General features: G+C 51.4%; 1 protein-coding gene across 1 annotated transcript in view; it reads left to right on the forward strand.

Annotated features, from left to right (window-relative positions):
- The window catches only part of LTBP2 (latent transforming growth factor beta binding protein 2), an 87691-nt gene that overhangs the window by 39406 nt on the left and 26813 nt on the right, over positions 1 to 21472 (forward strand). The window contains exons 4-11 of the mRNA XM_037501851.2: positions 3435 to 3625; positions 6641 to 6811; positions 7320 to 7526; positions 8215 to 8498; positions 9556 to 9658; positions 17693 to 17767; positions 18377 to 18499; positions 21299 to 21463. Of these exons, the coding sequence (XP_037357748.1) occupies positions 3435 to 3625; positions 6641 to 6811; positions 7320 to 7526; positions 8215 to 8498; positions 9556 to 9658; positions 17693 to 17767; positions 18377 to 18499; positions 21299 to 21463 (1319 nt within the window). The remainder of the gene's footprint in view (positions 1 to 3434; positions 3626 to 6640; positions 6812 to 7319; positions 7527 to 8214; positions 8499 to 9555; positions 9659 to 17692; positions 17768 to 18376; positions 18500 to 21298; positions 21464 to 21472) is intronic.

The raw sequence follows: 21472 nt of genomic DNA on the forward strand, positions 1-21472 counted from the left end.
TTTTCTTAACTGGAATGTCTTTGTCCTCATTTGGACTGTGAAACTCCTACCCATCCCTTAAACTGCAGCTCAGATGTCATGGCTCTCTGACAGCTGAGCTCCTGTACCCCCTCAGCCATCATAATCCACATGGAGTCCTAGTGATTTACACATATCTGCTGAGCCTCAGTTTCCTTATCTATAAAATGGGGTTGTTAGAAGGAATCATTTTTTAAAAACAAAATGATGCCTGTTTATTGTTGTAAAATGCCCCAAATATAGAAACCTATAAAGTTTAAAACAGTAGTTACACAGGCATGCTCATTTCCAGTGGGGTTTCACTGTTTACAGATCCTTCCAGACCTTTCCTAAGCCTGTGTAAATATCTATAAGGGTAAATTTTTCTTAAAATGGAAGCAAACTATCTGTCTAGTCTGTAACTTAATTTATTCACTCAATAAAATGACATATATAAGACAACGCATTTAAAGCACCCAACTCTGTGCCCAATAAATGTAACTATGACTTGCTATCTCTCTGGATTGTTCCAGGGAAGCACCTTATAGTGATGTTTTAAACCTTCTATTTCATAAGAACATGTATCAAACACAATCATTTGGAAGCCCAATTATGCATGAGAGTGGAGCTCCTGGGCTAGGGTGCTCCTGGATGGGGTGGCAGAGCCCCTCACCCTCCAATCTCCACCTCACTGTGCGCTGATGGGATGTTGGTGCACCATTCTGCTAGTGTGGGGCAGAGCCCACCTATGCCAGGACAAATCCTGTCTTCTCTCCTCTGCACAGCCAGGTTCTGCCTACAGCTAGGAGAAGCACACAGTTGTTTGTTTTTTCTTCTCTGCAAAATGAATCACTGATTTGAACTCAAGGATCTTGGTAGTTGGCACTGAGTCCTACTTAGAGAAACAAGGACAGCAACAGTAACAACAGTGGGACCGAACTCAGAAAGAACCCTCTGACCATCGATCTTCACCTGATTTGAGAGCTCTTTGTCAGGGTCCAGTGCAGGGGTACCAAGTGTTCCCTTTGCCCCTCTAGGGTGCTTTGTGAAGCTGGCTCTAAGCTGAGCGAAGGCACCAGCCTGGTCCCATCAGGAGCAGACTCCTCCCGACCCACCAGCTTGCCCACCTCCCTCTCAGAAGCCATTGGAAGGATTGTGTTTCTGCTGCTGTTAGTTGTACTGAACTTTCGCTGGAATGAGGAGTGGGCGCTTGTGGTTTGGCATCCCAATTCTGGCCTATTACAGTTCCCAGAGTTTCTGAGGCGGCTAACAGAAACTCTCTCCCACTTTAAACCCCAAAGTAGGGTGAAGTGTGGTTGAGGACTGTTGGGGTGAGGTTTGGCTCTTAGCACTGAAGGAAGAGCAGCATTGAAGCCCACGGGAGCCAAACCCTGAGCCAAGAGGGCTGGGGAAGGACTGAGGTTCCCAGGGATGTATGGGGGTAGCCAAGCCCTGACATCTTCTGGTTTGGCTTCTCCAGGAAAAGATAAGAGGGCGCTTCTCATGGCCTGGACACTGAGGGCAGATAGAACTGGAATAGGGATGGTGGCTGGAGAAGGGCACAGGATCTTATCCAACTTGGGCAAGGAATCCAGTGGCAAGGTTAGGGGTACAAATTACAGAGGTAGGAGCATCCCAGGCCTCAGCTGAGACTTCTGGGGTGAGTTTCCATCAAGACTCTAGGCTGGCTTGTTGGATAGCACAGGAGTCAGGGAACTCTGGTTGGAATCCTGGGGTCTCATTTTACCTGTAAGATAACCTTGGGCCAGTAATGATTCTTTCAGCTCAGTTTCCACAGTGTGCTACAGCTGCCACCATCCAGACACAGTCCTGTATACAGTGGTGCATATACATCACGAGGCTGCTGGTAGAATAGCCTGCCCAACAATAAATACATGAAGAATGTGTTCAAAATGACTAGACAGGGGCCTCCCTGGTGGTGCAAGGGGTTAAACATGAGCACTAGGAAGCTATCCACAACTACTGAAGCATAAGTTCAATCCCCAGCCAGGGAAGTGACCCACACAGCGCAGCAGACCTCTCCTGTCTTGCCTGCTGCTCCCCTCAGCAGTGCATTTCAGTCAATCTGCCTGTTCTGCTCCCCACTTTGTCTTTGGTGAATCCTCTCATCCCTTCCCCTTGCACCTCTAGCCTGTACCCCAGCTCTTGTATGCATAAATAAATAAATAAAGCCAAAATGACTAGACAAACCTCCAATAGCTAAGATAGTCAAGGACATGAGCAGAAAGATTTCGCAAGTGGTAAACAGATATAGAAAGAAAATTTCAGCCCTAGAGGTCATTAAAAAGTAATAAAAGCAACCATTTTGTGCTTATTCAGTTAGCAAAGAACAAAAAAATAATAATGCTCTGTGCTGGCAAGGTAGATTTCTGAGTGGTACATGTACAGATTTTATGCAAGTCTTTCAGTGAAAGCCACACAGTGCTCTGTAACTATAGTCATGTAATATTTGTAACCTTTGATGCAGTCAATGGCAATAATCCTAAAATAATAGTCCTTTTCAAAATGTTTATTGTAAGAATTTTCCAAACATGAAGAATAAATTAGAACACTGTAACGAATCTCCCTCTACTAAAGGAATGAATGTTTTAAGAGGAAAAAATCACATGAGTAAGGATGTCCAGTTAAAAATTAAACACAATCTAAATATGTAACAGGAGAATGTCTGAATAAATGAATTTGTTCAGCTGGGTTATCGTGTAACAATGAAGACGGTAAATACGATCATATGGAATATATAGCCTGCGATCTAATGGTAAGGGAAAAGGCAGAATTTAAATTGTATCTATAGAGAATGACAATAATGTAAGAACATAAATTTGCACCAAAGTTGGAAGGAAATGTGCAAAAGCATTCACTGGGTTGGGGAATTCCTAACCAGAATTCATTTCTTTTTCCTTGAATACCGTTAATGTTATTTTTACAGTAAACATAGTGAGAGGGATATGCTAGGGTCTGCCCTGAATCAGTGGGTGAACATATTTGTTGGCACCTATTCCACAGGTGAGATTGTATTAAGAAGTGGCTGGGATAGAAGTCAGTGTGGGGGCAGGGACTGGCCCATAAGCATCTCAAAGACTCTTAGAATGCTAGAGCTGCGTGGGGCTAGTCTAACACCCTCGTTTTGCAGTCTATGGCCCTGAGGCCCTGAGTAACTGAGTGACTTGCCCAGAATAACCCTGTAAAATCCTGGTTATTCCTCCCGCTAAACTAGTCATCTGGTCTTAGCACAGTCACCCCCAGCCTGAGGGTCCCTCCACTTTCCTGGATTTGGCTGTACATGAGTGGGGAGAAGGCAGCCAAAGAGCATGCTTCTAGTGCAGAGGAGGGGGAGGGCGGCTCAAGGAGGGCGGGCAGAGAGACTTGGCTTCCAGGGTGTAAGCCCCTACCTCCCCATGCCATGGTTGTCTCCACAGGTCCCTGAGTGGGCTCAGCCAGAGCCACTCCTCCCAGCAGCACGTGGGACTGTCCCCCACCATCCGACTTTTCCCGGCCTCTGCAACTAGTGGTCACCTGAGTTCCAATGCGCTGCCCTCGGGGCTGGGCCTGGAGCGAAGGGATGGTGCCCAGCGGGCAGCATATGTGGACTACTCGTCATCCCCCTGGGGTAAGGATGCCCTATCTTGGGGTCTTAGAAAAGCAGAACATCTGTCTCTGAGTCTCTGATGCTTCCTTCCCTCACCTTCATTGCTCCCTCCTCTCCCCTGGAGGGCTGAGCAGTCACCTTGTCTCTCTACTTCTGAGCAAATCAGCAGTTATCAAGCGCCTGTGTGGTACCAGCAGTCTCAAACCAGCTGGTGGTGACTTTGCCCCTCCGAGACCCTTAGACCTTACCTGCTGTTTTTCTGCCCCCTCTGTCCTCCCGTTCTGCCTTTACTTCCTTTATAACCAGCCGTGAACCATACCTCCTTGGCCCCAGTCCTGCTACCTTATCCTTCCTGCAAACCCCAGCCCTCCTGGACCAACCTGACCAGTTGCTTCCTCAGTACCTTCAGCTCGGCTCTGTATCCCAGAGAGAGAAGAGTCTCCCTGAGGGCTCACTGGGCACATTCTTGGTCACTGCCTGACCATCCTTCCCTGTGTGCCTGGACACTCTCTCTTTCTTTCATTCCTCAGAGCAACTACTCTAAGCTGTCTCCACCTTCCCAACTACTCTAAGCTGTCTCCACCTTCCCAACTACACTAAGCTGTCTCCACCTTCCCAAGTCCCAACCAGTGAGCATGTGGACATACTGCCACCTCCAGGGAGCCCTGTCCCTCCTGTATCTGCCCACTGCCCACCGCTTTCTCACCTATATCCAATGTCCGAGCATCTGAGCAGGTCCTCTTTCTAAAAGTAACCACTTTAAAAGGCGCAAATCGGTGGTTTTAGTACAGTCACAATTTTGTGAAATTGCCATCACTCTCGAATTCTAGAACATTCTCATCACTCCAAAAAGCAACTCCACACCCTTTAAGCAGTTACTCCCTAGTCTTCCTTTCCTCAGTCCCTGGCCCCACAAATCTATGTTCTGTCTCTGTAGATTTACGTGTCCTGGACAGTTCTTGTAAATGGAATCCTACAACACGTGGCCTTTTGTGTCTGCCTCTATCACTTAGTGTAATGTTTTTGAGGTTGATCCATGTTGTAGCGCAGATTAGTACGCCACCCCTTTTTATAGTTGGCTCTCTTCTTGTCTCAGGCACATGCCTCGTTTTTCCTGGTTTCCTCTGGACACTTGTCTGTCCTCTTCCCCTTCAACCTGTCTCCCTCACTCAGCCCTTTCTTTTCTGCATATACTATTGCTTATAGCTCTCTCTGTCTCTCTGTCTCTGTCTTTCTCTCTGTCTTTCTCTCTCTCTTTCTCTCTCTCTCTCTCTCTCTCTCTCTCTCTCACACACACACACATGCACACACACACTTCTCTTCCCCTGTGGCTTCCTCTCTCATTCCCTGCTTTGGTCAGACTTCCTGACCACACAGGCCACAGATACTTTTTATACTTCCTTCCTGGCTGGAAAGCTCAGTTGGCTCCCTCTTGCATCTTTCTTTCCTTCACAAAGAGAATATGGCTCCAGACACTTCTGGTCAGCAAATATGTGGGGTTTTTCTCCCACACCAAGCAATTCTCTGAGACACCAGCTGAGTGTCCTACAGTTTAACCCAGTTATGACTCCATCTACTTAGAGACAACATCAGATCCCACAGGCTGAGGGCTTAGTCCCATCAGACAGCGCTGACCCCACTTCAGAAGCCGTTAGCAAGTAGCAGGAGACTCTGGTAGGCCCCACAACTTCTGTCTGATTTGGCTCCCCTGACCCCCACCTTGGATTCCATTAATTTGCTAGAGCAGCTCACAGGACTCAGGGGAAACACATTTACCAGCTTATAAAAGGACATGGTTCAGGACCCAGATGAACAGCCAGAGGGAGCGATGCACAGGGCTGGTCTGGGAGGGCCCAAGGGGCAGGAGCCTCTGTCCCTGCGGAGCTGGGGTGCACCAACCTCCAGGTACGTAGATTTATTTGCCTACCTGAAGCTCTCTGAACCCCGTATCATTGGGGTTTTGTGGAGGCTTCCTCACCCGGGCATGTTTCATTATGAAGGCCCTTTCCAGCTCTTCTCTCACGCTTCTGTCTATGGCTTAGTCTTTCTGGCCCATCATGAGTCACCTCATTAGAACAAAGCATGCCTCTGGTGTTCTTTCTAGGAAATGACAAGGATTTCAGGACCTCTGTGCCAGGAACTGGGGCAGAGACCAGTATAAGTATTTTCTGTCACCTCACACCTCCGCAACTCTCTGCCCTCTGGCTTCCCTCGGGGTCCCTGTCCTGCGTGAATGCCCCTTGTTTGTAGTTCTACTGCCTCATGGTGTTAAATGAAGTGACCTCCGTTCATACTACTATAGTGACCTCCCAGCTGTTCACCCCAACCCCTCCATGCATCCTGCACGCTGCTAGGAGAACATTATTTTCCTCCCTCCCTCCCCCCCACCGATGCACACACATTTCCTCTTGATTTCTTACTGAAAATCTCCAATGGCTTCCCCACTACAACCAAATAAAGCAGCCAGTCCTTGTTCTGGTAACCAGGGTCCTGGAAACCTAACCCTAATAATCTTTTGTGCTTTATCATCCTCTACCCGCCTTAGAAAATTCTCCACTCTGGCAAGCCAGAGTGTTCTGTTTTCTGCCCTTTGGGGTCAAAGCCCAGCCATAGCACTTGCTTGTCGTGTAATTTGGGGTTACAGGACCTTCTCTGGGCCTCAGTTTCCTGACCTGTGAAATAGGAATGTTTCTTTGGACATAGCAACATTGCCAGTATTCAACAACTTTGACCTATAAAAATGGTGATTCCAAACAGTTCAACCTAAAAGGACACTCACTCAGGAAGACTGAGAAATAATGTGCCTAAAGCCTGAGCATGTGGCTGGCATATTGGTTTTTCTCAATAAACGCTGGATTGCAAGCTGCCCAAAAGTATTACTCTGCCCCTACAATGGGCCTCACTACCTACTAGGGATTAGCAAATCCCCTTGGGATGGATTCATTCCCTGGGCCCATGAGCCTTTCTAACCAGCCTCTAGAGGTCATAGCTGTGCCTCTTAGCCCTGCCCCCTGGACCCAAGCCCTCTCTCTGCAGGACTGAACCTCACCGAGAAAATCAAGAAGATCAAGATTGTCTTCACTCCCACCATCTGCAAGCAGACCTGTGCCCACGGACACTGTTCCAACAGCTGTGAGCGTGGTGACACCACCACCCTGTACAGCCAGGGTGGCCATGGCCATGACCCCAAGTCTGGTTTCCGCATCTGTGAGTCCCCACTCCTGAGATGGCTCCTGGCTGGCCCTGGCGGGATGGTGGTGGCAGAGGGACAGGCCTGTCGGGCTGGAGCCCAGCTCCTCTGCAGGAAGGAAGCCACTGCTCTCATCCTGTGATCCTGTGAGTTGTCCCCAGTCACACAGAAAGCTGAGGCCTCAGCCAGCTTTGTCATGCTTGTCTGTGTGACCCCAGGCAAGTCACATAACCTCTCATAGCCCAAGTTTCCTCCACAGAGAAGAGAGGGAGTTAGTAACACCACCACCCCCATCTCCCAGGTTAGCTTGGTGTCTAGGAAAGGCTTTTGAAAAAGATGAGGGCTGGTTATTGCTTTTTTCTTCTCCCGGGCCTCTGGAAAGTCCCTGTGTTTCAGGGGGCACTGGGCTCCCCAAGCCATCCAGACCTGAAGTCCTGCTTCCTGCTTCTCTATTGTCACCGCTGGCCATGTGGAGGGTGCTGCTATGTTCCTCCACTGCCAGTGACCTTGAGGTCGATGCTGTAGATTTCTGCCAGATCCCTTGCCTGAATGGAGGCCGCTGCATCGGCAGGGATGAGTGCTGGTGCCCCACCAACTCCACCGGGAAGTTCTGCCATCTGCCTGTGCCGAAGCTGGACCCCGAGCCTTCTGAAAGGGGTTCCCACCACAGGGGCGCACTGGGAGGCCCCTTGAGGCAGTCCACCTTCACACTGCCCCTCTCCAACCAGCTGGGTGAGTGCGGGGCTGGGGTGGTGGTGGGTGAGCAGAAGGGTGGGTGAAGGAATCTGGCAGGAGGGCACAGGAGCTGTTCTAGATCCTTCCTTCACACTCAATCCTCCCTCCTGTCAGGGCTCAGTTTCATTCCCAAAACGTCTCTGCCCTTCCATCTGAATTCAGCCATGTCCTGTGGCCCTCTCCCCTTCCTGAGAGCTATGGGTGAGACAAGAGAAGAAGGGCAGTGCCCTGCCTCCAAGGAACCTGGGTAATAAAAGAAGGGTGGTTAGGAAAGAGCAACGTCCTGTGACATTTCATGTCCCCTGCCTGCCATCGTTAGGTGCCAGCCTTCAGTTCAGTCTCAAATAATGGGCAGTTTTGGGCCCAAGCTGAAGGAGGGGATTGCACTGCAGAGAGAATGAAGGCCTGGAGGTGGGAACAGGACGGTCAACTGGCTAAACTCAGGGCCTGTCCTGGGCCTAGGGGAGGAGGGATGCTAGATTGGTTTGGAAGTTGACAATGTATTAATAATTTGGACCCTGAAAGGCGGGAAGTGAGAAGCTAGTGATGCATCCTGTGTTCGCTGGGAAACTGTTCTGGCGTTGGTTTGAATGGAGAGTGAAGAAATGGAAAGAGAGTTTTAAGGAGACACTCAGGCAGAGGGTGGGGTTCTGTTTCCTGCTCTGATCCCAGTCCCTGTGCCCAGCCTCTGTGAACCCCTCCTTGGTGAAGGTGCACATCAACCACCCGCCTGAAGCCTCCGTGCAGGTGCACCAGGTGGCAAGGGTGCGGGGCGAGGCCGAGGCCCCAGAGGAGAACAGCGTGGAGACCAGACCCCCACCCAGGCTCCCTGCCGGCCGTCGCCACAGCCACTGGGACAGCAACAGGATTCCTGTTCAGGCCGGAGAGGCCCCTCAACCACCTCCCCCAGTGGCACCCAGGCCTCAGGGACTGCTGGGCCGGTGTTACCTGAATGCTGTGAATGGACAGGTGAGAACGCAGCGCCTGCCTCAGCCCTGGAGGCTATCACCCCTACCCCCCCAATCCGTCACACACACTCCCCCCTCTGCTCTGCCCCTTCTCCTTCTAAGGAGTGTGTTTGCAGATTCTCCCATTCCCCAGTGGGAAAGCTCAGGACATAAAATTGCCTAAGTACGGGGAGGCTGGGCTGTCCTACCTGGGCTCCACCGGGTACCTGTCAGCACCAGGCACATGTGGTGTGCATGTGGTGTGCACATGCAAGGCACACCAGGCACATGTCCCTCCCTTCGGGAGGGACACCAGTGTCCTTAGGTCCCATTAAATCCTGCGTTCCCCTGGAGCTGAGTCTAGGATTTCCTGGTGCATGGACAGGAGGTCTATTATCTGGTGAGGAGTTTGGTATTCAGGTAAGATGGGACCACAGCAATGTGGGATTACCAAATGCAGTTAAAACCCCAAAGCACTGGGGGCAAAAGATGAGAGACACCCACAAAAGTCACCCACAGTCTGGTGGGAAAGCAGATGAGATTTTCTGAGTCCAGGCACCTAAAAATAGGGGCTAAGCCAAGCCCAGGGTTGTTTTTCTTGGGTCTGCATTTGGTATTTCCAGAAACCCCTCCTAAGGTTAGGGAACTGGAGGCAGTAGGGGTGCCAAGAAGGACTGAGCCCCCAGACCCTCCTGACCTCTCAGCTTGTGGTGTCCCAGAGCCTAGGCCCTGCCCCCGGGGAAGGCCAGCACCATGGGTGGCCCTGGAGTTCCCTGGAGTGTGACCAAAGAAAGTCCATCTTTAGGGACCCCCGTATGCGGGCAGGGATGTGGAAGGGGACAGATGGCAGACCCACACAGAGTAGATCCTGTCTTGCTGGGGTGTCTGGCAGAGTGGGGGGCAGATTTCTCCACTTCTTTCTGTGACTTCAGCTAATCCTCTCCCCTCCTCCCTTGAGCGGGGGCAGCCTCTGGCAGGATGTGAGGATGGACTCCTGTCTCGGGCTCCCCGGACATCTCCGCAGAGCAGAGGAGGGAATGGGGGAACAGGGCAACACGTGTCCGCGGCTTCTTTTCCAGTGTGCCAACCCCCTGCTGGAGCTGACTGCCCAAGAGGATTGCTGTGGCAGTGTGGGGGCTTTCTGGGGCGTGACCTCGTGTGCCCCATGCCCACCCAGGCCAGGTGAGTGCTGGTGCCAGAGTCAAGGGTCATGAGGGATGCATCGTCAGAACCTGGCTCTGCTGTGGGGCACCCCCTCCCCCATCTCCTTCCAGGGCCTCAGAAGCCAGGCTGGTAGAGCAGGCCAGCGACCTGAGCCGCTTTCCAGATCTGCCTTGGGAGTGCCCTGATTGGCAGCCAAGGCTCCCCGTGGCTCAGACTTCTCAGCCCCTCTGGCAGGTGCAGCCTGGCTTACCTGCTCCACCTGATTTTCTGAGAGGCGTTCGAAAATCTGAAGGTTCACATATTAGGGGTCCCAGCCATACTCCCTTCCAGATACTCCCCTGCCCGGTACCAGGGACCCAGAAGTCTGCATTTGGTGGTTCAGTGTTTCCTTCATTCTCTCCTTGAAGGGCCCTTAAACCGCCTCCTCTCACCTCACCTCCTCTTTCCTGCTTTCCAATCTTTGAACCAGAATGTCCCAGAATGTCTTCAGCCTTAGAATTTGGGAAACCCAGGTCCCTGTCCTCTCGATGGGGAAAACCTAACACCTATTCGTTCATGCATCCATTCGGCAAATGAACGAGTCCCTACTTAAAGGCGGGCGCCTCGTGTGTGCCAAACACTGAGGTTTTGGGAGTGAGCCCAGCGCCGGTTCGTGCTGTTCTCAGAGTCATTGATCTTAGAGCTGGCGGGTGGGTGACGAGGCACCTGAGCCTGAGTGTGGCTTCGGCCTGCTTAGCTGGTCCCCAAGTTCTCACTCTCAGCCCTGGGCCTGGCATGTATGTCCCTTGCCTGTCAGCAGTCTACTTAGTGAATCAACTTTGTGGGGTCCTGGCACGGGATCCAAAGGTGGCGGGGCAGGCTCTTCCCAACTTCAGACTCAGCTGTGCATCAGTGACCACAGGTTCCAAACTAAAAATCAGTGTGGACGACTTCCCAGTGTGCTAGGATTTTGGGTGGAGCAGCAAGCTGGCAGGAACTTTCAGGCTTGAGTGCGTAACACAGAGCAGGTGCCAGTCTCAGCTCTGCTGGCTGACCTCTTATCTGACTCATCTCCTGTCTGCAAAGTAGAGACAGTAATGGTGCCAGCTTCACGGAGCGCTCTGGAGAGTAAGTGAGATGATGCATGTGCTTGACTGTTATTGTTAGAAAATATCCCTCCTAAAAGGGAAAAACTAAGGACCCACTGCCCCACAGGGAGGAGTGCAGCCAACTGCTCATCAGTGTCCCCTGTAGGCCAGAGATGTTCTTGCCACTTATTTCCTTGTTTGCCACTCTTGAGACTTTCTAACCCACATCAGCTCAGTCAACAAGTATGCACAGGGATGAGGCAGCCTGTAACGTGTCCTAGAGTTGCAGGCCCTGGATGGAGGTGGAGAATAAGGTAGAAATTGTTCCTCTCCTCTCCAGTTTATAGTCTTGAGTTTGGAGATGAAGCAGGGGGGCATAGACATAGTGGCATCAGAGAAAGTGTGCCAGTGCAGTGACTAGATCAGGGCTAAATGCCGTGAGGACACAGACAGAAGCACCAGAGCCGCTGATAGGTCCTGTAGCGCATTTCCATTTGTTCAAACAGTCCTTATAAAGATACAAATCTAGGAAGCCAATGATTCCCTTAGGTGTGGGACTTTCCTGCAGTGCACAGCCCACTCATCTAAATACTGTGGGACTTTCCTGCAGTGCACAGCCCACTCATCTAAATACTGTGGGATCTAAATCGTAGCTCAAACTGGTGCATCTTGTAGGAGGTGACATCCAGGATGAGATCTGTAGAATTATTTACTAGGCAAGTTAAAGAGATGGAGAAGAGCTTAGCAAGGAAATTGCATATGCAGGTGAGACCAAGAGAGTGAGCAACATTTCCTGGAGCAGAGCATACCCGAGGCTGAACCCTGGCTCCCTCCCTGTCCCAGGTGGCACCTCCGCCACCACCCCTGTGTTCAGCACATCTTAGCAAGCTGGGCTCCAGGCTGCAGACCCTGGAATGTCAAGCATTTCTGCACACCGAGCAAGAAATAACAAAGACCAGGGCAACGTAAACATTTAAAACACATTAAAGTGCAGCTGGGTATTGTACAGAGAAGGGGCAAGATGCTGGGGGACCTTGTTTGTGTTGACAGGGTGCCAAACACCTAACTCCATGCCTGGGCCTGGAGCCACGCTAGGGGATCTTTCTTTAAGTAGGCATGACAAGCAAGCAACTGATAAAGAATCAGAGAAAGAAAGGGCAAGCTACTCCGGTGGGTATAGGAATGGCTGGCAAGACAGGCAGAACTTTGGAGTTCTAGAGCATTCTCAGTTCCTGGGATTTTGCTCCTCTGAGCCTCTTTTTCTCCTCTGATTAAATTAAGGCTGTGCCCCTCAGAAAGGGCTTTTTTATTCCTAGAGAGGTGGTCCAACAGAGTTAAGGGGCGAGTGGAATAACAAAGTCAGCAGCTAGGGAGCCACATAATTTCATGGCTTCCCCTAAATCACCTTTGGCTTGTGAAGCTCCATGCTAGCCTGTCAAAGAATGCTGCTATTTCTGGGCCTCCCCCAGTATCGCAGGCGGTTGAACGCTGTGCTGTGAAGCTGTCTGCAGCCTCTGCAGCACCAGTTCAATCCCGGCTGGCCGGAGAAGGTTCCACATGGCGCGGCAGACCTCTCCTGCCTCACCCGCTGCTCCCCTCAGCAGTGTATTTCATCAGTCTGCCTGCTCCGTTCCCCAGTCTGTCTCTGGTAAATCCTCTCACCCTCCCACGCATCTGGCCTGTACCCTGGTTCTTGTATAAATAAATAAAATACAATCTTTTTTAAAAAAAAGAATGCTGCTATTTCTGACATAGGAAAAGACTGCTTTGAAGTCTCAGTTATATGGCACAGACAAAGCCCTTTTATTCCAGAAAAATTCCCCGGAGCTTCTTTCTCAGAGAGATGGCTCAGAGAATCAATCTAGGCCAGTACCTGGTTCCCCCTTCTGCCTTCACTCTAAGTGACAGATGCTGCTGACCTTCCAGGACTCAGCCTGAGCCATGTCTTCCTGTCCCCTTGGGGGTCCCGGCTCAGAGCTTCCGTAGTCTCCCTGACAGGGTCTGGAGAGAACACAGCACTTAAAAGCCACTTTGATTGAGACCACATTTTTGAGTCTTCATCTTAGACAGACATCTGGGTTGACTGGAAAGTTGGCCACTGCCCCATCTGGTTTGGCACTAACTGTGTCAACCCCAGGCCCTTTTGCTGGGGCAGCGGGGCTGGCGCACGGCTTGTGGCCCGCAGCGGTGGGCTCCAGCTGTTTGCCATGAGATCGTCTTTCCATTTGCCTGGCATGGGGTGAGTTCACCTCAGAGCCCAGGCTCCTCCTTGCATTTCCAGAGAGAGGTGATTCTCCTGCTCCCCCCCTTCAAGGAATACGGCATCTTCCCTCTTAAAAACAATCACAGCTGCCAGCTCCTGAACTTTCACATTATACTGGGCTCTTTACCAGCTTCATCTCATTTACTTGCCACAACCACCTGCAAGCTAAGGCTATTTACTGCCATTTGATGGATGAGGAAAACGTAGCTCAGAGAGGCTGAGGAACTTGTCCAAGGTCACACAGCTAGGACAGGAAGAACTAGAACCACATTGTGGTTTGAATCTCAGCTGACCAAGGATCTCCCTAATCATTCTGCGAAGGCCTGCACCTGCCTAAAGATGACAAAAACCGGGGTGCTGGACCAGAATTTAACAACCACGAGAGTGCACCCAGGGATGTGTTTCATGAGTCCGCGTGCAAGAAGCACAATGTCCCTCGGGTAGATTGGGGTTGAATAAACAGGCAGGCAGCCACCTGCAGCTCAGGGATACGAGTTAACAGAGAGGAGCTGAAAAAGTAGGTGGGAAAAGAGGCAAGTAGGTAGGGTTGTTTCGTAGGCCTGTTCTGTGTCGTTCTTTGGACGACAGAAGCTGATGTGTGGAAAGCAGAACTCAACTCAAAATGAGTACAAGGAATAACTTATTAAAAACAGCAGCTTCCCAGTGAAATAATGGGGTGAATTCCATGCCCGAGGAGTGTGCCTCCTAAGAACGGGTTTGTGGAAGGAGTTAGGGAAGGAAATTGATTTTCTGAGGGAATGGAGGTTTATGCAGATGTCTAGAAATTTATTTGAAGCCCTCAATGGAAAGCAAGCTTTGGGCTGGCTCACTTCTTACATCGCCCTTGCTGACGAGGAGTATTCCAGGCGTAGGTCTGTGCAGCGGCCATCACTAGCTCTGTATTGCAGATAAAACCGGACCTGAAACCCCAGGTTTGTGACCCCCGACCCCCGCTTCTGACACTAATCAGCTTCCCACGCCTCTTCGTGTGCTCTTGGCGAGAGCATTTTCTACACCCAAGGACTCCGGCTTGGGGGACAGCTGTGCTGGGGTGGGGCCCCTGCTCTCCAGGACTCTGGGTGAGACGCCCAGTCTCCTGCCCTAAAGAAATGGGATGTTCAGAATTCCACTGAAACAAAGCAGTGTCTCTGGCTCAAGGATGTGCTGAGAGCTCTTCCAAGGGACTCGAAGCCTCCGGGAATTGTGCTTCAGCTCAAGTCAGCACCCTCCCTGCCCCGGCTGGAGTGTGGTTCATTCGTGGCATCTCTGGCCTGGAGAGCTCCAGGGGGGGCTGGAGTGGCACCTGTCTGAGTCGGGGGTCTGACCAGCCCCTCGCCACCTCACTGTTTGTGGTGACCAAGGTGCCCGCAGTGGCTGTAGTGCTGCCTGGGAAAACAGACAAGCTCCTCTTGGGAGGGAAATTTCCATAATCATTGGGCAGACCCATAGGACTTCCCCCAGGAAAATTGAGAATAACAGACATGAGGATAATGTCAGTGACAGTAAGTGACAGCCTTGCGCTCAGAGTCGTGCATGCATGCATAGGGCTCGTAATAAGGAAGGCGATGTCACCCCCACTGTGCTGACAAGAAAACCAAGCCACAGAGAGGTTGAGTACCTGGCCCACATACGCCCAGCCATTGAGGGGTTCGGCCGGCTTGCTGGCTTGCTGTTCAGTGTTGCAGAGGGATGCTGGAAGAAAGAGAGGAAGGAAAGGAGGGGCTAAGGGAGGGAAGGAGGGGAACTGAGCCCCGGGAGCACCTCAGGGACCTTCCTGCATCGTGCTGTGATGTTTGTTGTTTAGTCAAGTCAAGCCTCACAGCACCCTACAAACTGAGTTTTTGTCCTCCCCCTCTACAGATGAAAAAATTACGACTGGCAGAGGTTAAGAAATAGGCCCCAGGAGACACAGCTAGTCAGAATGGAGCCAGGAGTTAGATGTGGGTGTCCCTGCCCCAGCACTCACACTCTTGACACTGCTCTGGGGGAGTAAACATTTCTCCAACTCACCACCTAAGCTTTGCAAACTGGGGATTCAGCCCCAGCCTCCTCACATACCCCTGTGCAATGAACTGAGTGCAAGTGTGTGTGTGTGTGTGTGTGTGTGTTTTTTCCCTGGGCAGTGGGATGTGTGGTGCGGGACCCTCCACATGTCCCTGCTGCACCCATCTGTCATCAAGGCTGAGATCGCAATGGCTTATAAACAGCCCTGTGGCCAGACATATGTCTCCACCATCTCCTCCCTGCGTTTTGTCATAGAGCCGGGGCCAAAACTGTCTCAAGCAATTAGTTAACCCCTGTTCAGGCTTCCTTGGGAGTCCCAGCAACCAGGGGGGAGAATTAGCAGTGCAGGGACAGGCTGAGACCAGGGTCTATGAGCAGGCCAGTGAGCAGGCCAAGATGCAGCAGGGAATTGACAGAAGGCCTGAGTCCCGGCCACGTAGCCCAGGCCTTTTACCAGGAAAGGCAAACACACCCACCCTGCCTGCTTCGTTTTACGATATGCAGGCTACTGGGGGTCGGGTTGAACTGGCCCTGGTGCTTTGGCTTCCTCAGGCCTCTGAATTCAATGGCAAGGTGTCAGCAATCACCCAAGTTTTTCCTGTGGGAATCCCAGCTTAGCCACTTCGTCTCTAGATCTCACAAATTCTCTTCTCTCAATGTTTTCACCCCTTGTTTTACCCTTGATCTGGCTGAGGGACCTTGAGGGCACTTCAGGTTCCGCTCTGTTTCTTTAATCTGTTCTGCGTGGCACAGTGGTGATGGCCCTGAGGGGCAGTTACCCAGCATCTGATGGGTTCTCTGACCTCCTTCTGGGGATTTCTGCCTTTGTTTTTTTTCTTCCCCATTAGCTCTCCTGATCCTTGGTGGAAAGAAAGAGAGAGGGTGTCCAGGAAGGGTGATGGACTTCAGATGGGCAGGTGTCTCCCAGAACCAGGGTTCTCAGCTAGACAACTCCTCAACTTGTCATGAATGCCTCCTTCACATACCTGAAGGCAGGTTCAGAACTTCTCCTCTACAGGCAGACTGCCGGGCTTCATAATCCAGCTCTGTCCACTAGCTGTGTGAGCTTGGCTATGCTGCCTGACCTCTCTGTGCCCAGTTTGCTCTGCCCTTCTCTCTTCCTTTCCACGCAGAAGTGGCCCAGAAGGAATGTGGTCTTCACAGCCAGAAGAGAGGCTTGTGTTCAACCCTGACTCAGTCCCTCCTAAGCTTCTCTTTCCTAGTCTGTAAAATGGGGATAGTGGCCCCCGCCTTGCAGGGTTAATGTTGTGAGAAACAGGCAATAATATGCACCAATGGCCAGGCAACCGCAAGTGCTGAACGGTGTCCCCTTGTTGCCACCCCCCTCCCCCACCCTTTCTCACCTCCGGGGCCTTACAGTGTTCTCCTTATGATGTTCTGCATCCGATCAGCCGGCTTTCCAAGTTTCCCCAAACAACTTCCTCTCTTTCCTCCTTCCTCCCTGTCCTCAGTTCATACCAGCAGGCCCCCTGCTAGGGGCACCCACATTTATATCCACGTCAGCATGTGGTTAATTAAGCTGGTCAAACAAAATCTTTGCAGTGGAATAGAATTTCCGTGGAACTTTTAATTGGAGCAGCGTGACCATCCCTTCTGCTTCATGAGAATTGCCAGCTCCATCTTGGTAAAGGAATCATCAGACTTCAAGATGAGTTACTCGTATGATTTTCAACCAAAGGATGACATTCCCCCTTTGCTGCCTTTGGCTGTGATAGCAGGTGGCGGTCCGCAGGGGCTACCTGCTGGAGCTTCCAACAAGGACGCATCAGCTGTCCCTTCAGAGTGACAGAGACACCTTCCCTGTTTCCCTGTCTTATTTACTGGGAAGTGTCTTTTTTAAGCATACTTCTCCCACCCTGTAAAGTTAACGGGAATGTTGTAAAGTCAAGGGAGGTGCGTATCAGCCCCAGCACTGAGGATGACTTCCACCATGATGCCGTTGGTTGCTGAAAACTGTCTCCATTTGCACACTTAAAAAACTTGAAAAATGGAATTTTCTAGCTTGTTTTGAATTTGTAAGAACTACTGACAACCTCAGGGAAGATGGAAACTTACTAGTCAAATTTCGAAAATAGTATCACCCAGTTAGCTGATGTGAGTGAAAACGAATGTCATAGTTTTATAAGCGCAAGCTGAGAGCTTCTCCGGTCCTACTCCCATCAGCTATGGCAGCACTCAGACCAAGGATTCAAGTGAACTGAATCCTTGTTTAGCTAGGTGTTTAAAAACAAATTAAACAATGTAGCGGTGTAAGACTTAACCACTAGGACAAGCTGGGTGGTGGACTCAGGAGTCCTCTCTGTATTACCTTTTTTAATTTTTTGCAATTTCTTAAAAACCTGTAATAATTTCAAAACAAAAAGTAAAAATACAAAAGCAAGAAAACCACTTGTTCAATTACATATTAGCATTGGTATAATATGTACAGCACATATAGTATTATGATTGCATATGTGTACAAACCATGTAGATACACAATTAGCATCACTTTTCTAAGAACAAGGTAGGCTGAGCGTAGCCTGGTGAGAACCAGGGCAGGGATTCAGGCCGATGAGGCACTCACTGAATGGGGAGATGGAGCCTCAGGGCTGCAGGTTGGGCTGTGCAGTGGACTGGACACCGGGACCACCTCCCAGCAAGGGTGACAGAGGAGCCCAAGGACCCTCAGTGAGATCTGTCTGTATCTTCACTCTTTAGCCTCCCCAGTGATTGAAAATGGCCAGCTGGAGTGTCCCCAGGGGTACAAGAGACTGAACCTCACTCACTGCCAGGGTAAGGATGACCGGGACCAGGGTTGGGCTTGGGGAAGGGACGTGACAGAGGCCCAATGATGCAGGGACACCCCCACCCACAGCCAGATGGGAAGAGCACCTGCCGGAGCCTGAGTGGTCTCTGTTGGGCACTTCTGAAGCCCAGCTTCGGAGAATTGTAGGGGCCACTGGTTCCCCTAAGCAGGTTGGGGGATAGTGATGGAGAGAGCCAAGAAAGGGCCTGGAGAATGAGCCATTCCCTGCTCCCATCTCGCCCATCCCCACCCCTACCTGGAGCAGGTGCCTGGGGCCCGAGGGCCTGGTGGGCAGTGGATGTGGACAGCGGTCTGTGTCTTTGCTCTTGTAGAGTAAGTGGGCTGGTCACATCTAACCTGTCCCGGTAGCCTCTCCCCTGGCTGGTTTCCCTGTCAGAACACTTCAGGGTTTTCTCAGGATCACAATGATGATGACCTCCTGGTCGACAGTCTTGTGAGGGCTCACACTTGGAAATTGGAAACTCTCTCATTGTCATCACTTTATTTCAAGAATGACCTTGAGGCTTTCTGTGCAGGCCTCCCCTGCACTGGGCCTGGGCGGGGAGGCCCCTTGCTCACCTTCTCCAACCCTGCAGATATCAACGAGTGCTTGGCCCTGGGCCTGTGCAAGGACTCAGAGTGTGTGAACACCAGGGGCAGCTACCTGTGCACCTGCAGGCCTGGCCTCATGCTGGATCCGTCGAGGAGTCGCTGTGTGTGTGAGTGCTGGCAAGGCCCAGGTGGGGGACACTGGGAGGCAAGATGGGACCTTTCCCCTGCGCCCCATCATCTCATGCCCAAGGCCCAGGGTCTGCTGCTCAGCCTGGAGTCTGGCCTAATGTACAAAAATTGTCCCCTTCTACTAGAAAGGAAATGGTTACTACCTCACTTTCGGCTGTGGGCATTTATTTGGGGGCTTTGAAGTTTGAATTAATGTTTTCTACTTTGTCTTTTCTCTAAGCATTTCTGTCACTTTGATTGCCTTCTTTACTTAGGGAGTGGGTGCACTGCTTCCGTTCTAACATCTGGCTGAGCTGTGAGCCGTGGCTGCCTCTTTCCACACCTGAACTTAGCAGCCTGGTCACTTAGCTACAGACCTTTCTTAAAGGGCATGTCCTTAGCGCTGCTGCTGGGCCCACGGCCTTTCCATGTCCTGTGAACCCCGCGGTTCTGACTGTGTCCCTGTGTCCTGGAATACATGCATGCCATGGATAGTGCTAGCTGCATGTACCTGCAAGGCCGGGCAGTTGCCCCTCCCCCAACCTCCCAAACACACACAGAAGGCAGAGCTAATGCCACAGCCCAGATGGGGATTTCTATGGGCAGGACAGCCTGACCAGAGCAAATAAAACTAGTCCTTACCGGCTTCTGTGAAATGGCAATCCAGGTCTGGTCAGCTTCTCCCAGCTCAGCAGAGGGCCCTGTGACCTGCCAAGCCCTAGTCTGCCAAACACCAGGTAGAAGGCTGGGGAGACCATGGGGTGAGCAAGACTGCAGCGCCACCCAGAGGGAGCATCCTATGTGAAGGGAGAGAGGAGATTGGACCCCAGTGGTTCTCAGAAAGACTTCGTGGTGACAGACATGCCATCAAGGCCTTGAGGGGTACAAAGCCACCTTTTCCCTCCAAACCCTCCCACTTAAGTTTCCTTTATCAGGCAGAAATGTTTAATGTCCAAGGTGGCTTATGTTTATTAATGTCCAAAAGTGACCCTTAATCCAGGGAAGCAGAGCGGCCTTAATGTTCTATGTTTTTCCTTCCTCTCCAGTGCTCCCCCCACCCCCAGCCTCCTCCCATGACTCACCTCTCTGTAAGTGAGAGGAGACAGATACAGAATTTCTTTTCCCTTCCTTTCTGAGTTCTGCCCTCCCTGCCACCTGACCTGGGTCAGTGGAGCAATATCAGAGCCCCTCTGGGCTGAGGCAGCCTCCTTATACCCCCAACTGGGTCACCTCCACCCTGGGAATCAAAGGGACAAGATATTCCCTACAGTATCCCAAGGCAAGTGGCTGCTGGAGGCAGAGAATGCCCGGAAGACCCAGGTTTGTGGACTGATCAACAATTTCCCATTATAGCATGTATTCTTGGAACAGGTACTTTCACCTACATTGCTGTGGAAGAAGGTCTATCAGTCAGGAGTCTTTGGGTTACAAGTGACAGAAATCCAACAGACACTGCCTTAAGCCATGATAATTAATTGGTCCATAAAACTAGGAAGTCCAGTCCAAGGGTAGGCAGGCCTTAGGCATGGCTCGATCCAGGTGCCCACAGTGCCTTTAGCATGTCCCTTCTTTTCCCTCTGTGTTGATTTCATAGTTCTTTCAAAGATGACCCCCAGACCCTCCAGGCCTACATCCTCCCAGTCTCACAAACTCAATTTAAAATACAGACAAATCAAAAGCACCTCTATTCAATAATTCAGGAGAAATCTCAAAGCTGAATTTTATCATTGGGCCTCCTTAGTCAAATGCTCATCCCCGACCCAATCACTGTCGCCAGAGGTATGGACTTACGCTTCTTTAGTCAGGAAACGGAGTAGCCTCCACGCCATTACATGGACAGAGAATGGGAAGGGGTGGATCTCATGGGGAAACCAAGGCGCTAATAACAAATATGGGGCCAAACATGCTGGGCAGGCAGAAACAGAAGTGTCTACCGCCCTGGGATTATCATCATCCTTATTTTATACAGAAGATGAGAAAGTCCAGGGACGTCATATAACCTGTGGTGGAATAGGGATTTGAACTTGGTCTGCTGAGTCCTGGGTCCTGACCAGGACTTCCCCAGGGTCATTTGCTCCTCAGCTTTGAGTGTTGTCCTCTTCACCCCACCCCTGACCCTCGACAGAGGGTAGTCTCTTCTGACTCAACACGGCTTCCTTATATTCCCTTGAGATTATTCACAAGAAAATAGTCTTTATTATTTACTAGAAGAGACAATGGGAGCAGTACTTATTGTCTAAACTCATAGCTCACACTCACTATGGGCCGCAGGATTTTGGCCCATGGACCGAGCCACCTGTCCATCTAGCCAATGAACATTTCAGAGCCACCGCACACCCCAGATACTGCAGGGTGCTCAGGTTACAGATGCCCACGACGGGGCCCTTGTCCTCAAAGTTCCTACCAGGGCTTTGTTTCTCAAGGGCCCTGTGGCCCTCAGGGCACACTGCTCCTGCTCAACTCCAGGCCCACCTCGGGTTTTGGGGAAACACACGTAAACTGAGTACCTGCAGACAAACAGGTGCATCTCCATTTCCTGCTTTCAGTTCTCCACGTGAGGGTGGGTGTCAAGGGGCACCTCCAGCTGGTGACATGAGAAGGTGCTGAAGGGTTCCACCCCTGCCATTCCTCTTCCTAACATCCTCGTGAGCGCTTGCAGGGCCCCCAGGCCCCCAGACTGAGATGCGGGCCAGGCCAGTCTGAGTGCACAGAGTCAGTGGTCCTGCCCCCACGCCCTCCCCCCAGGCTTTCCCCTCCCGTGGCCACTTGCCCACCCCCACCTGCCATGTCTGTTGCAGCGGACAAGGCCGTCTCCATGCAGCAGGGGCTCTGCTACCGGTCGCTGGGGCCTGGCACCTGCACCCTGCCTTTGGCCCAGCGGATCACCAAGCAGATATGCTGCTGCAGCCGAGTGGGCAAAGCATGGGGCAGCAAGTGTGAGAAATGCCCCCTGCCTGGCACAGGTAATCCTC

The sequence above is a fragment of the Talpa occidentalis genome, unplaced genomic scaffold (genome assembly GCF_014898055.3).
Source record: "Talpa occidentalis isolate TD23 unplaced genomic scaffold, MPIMG_talOcc4v2.1 talOcc4.11, whole genome shotgun sequence".
NCBI lineage: Eukaryota > Metazoa > Chordata > Mammalia > Eulipotyphla > Talpidae > Talpa > Talpa occidentalis.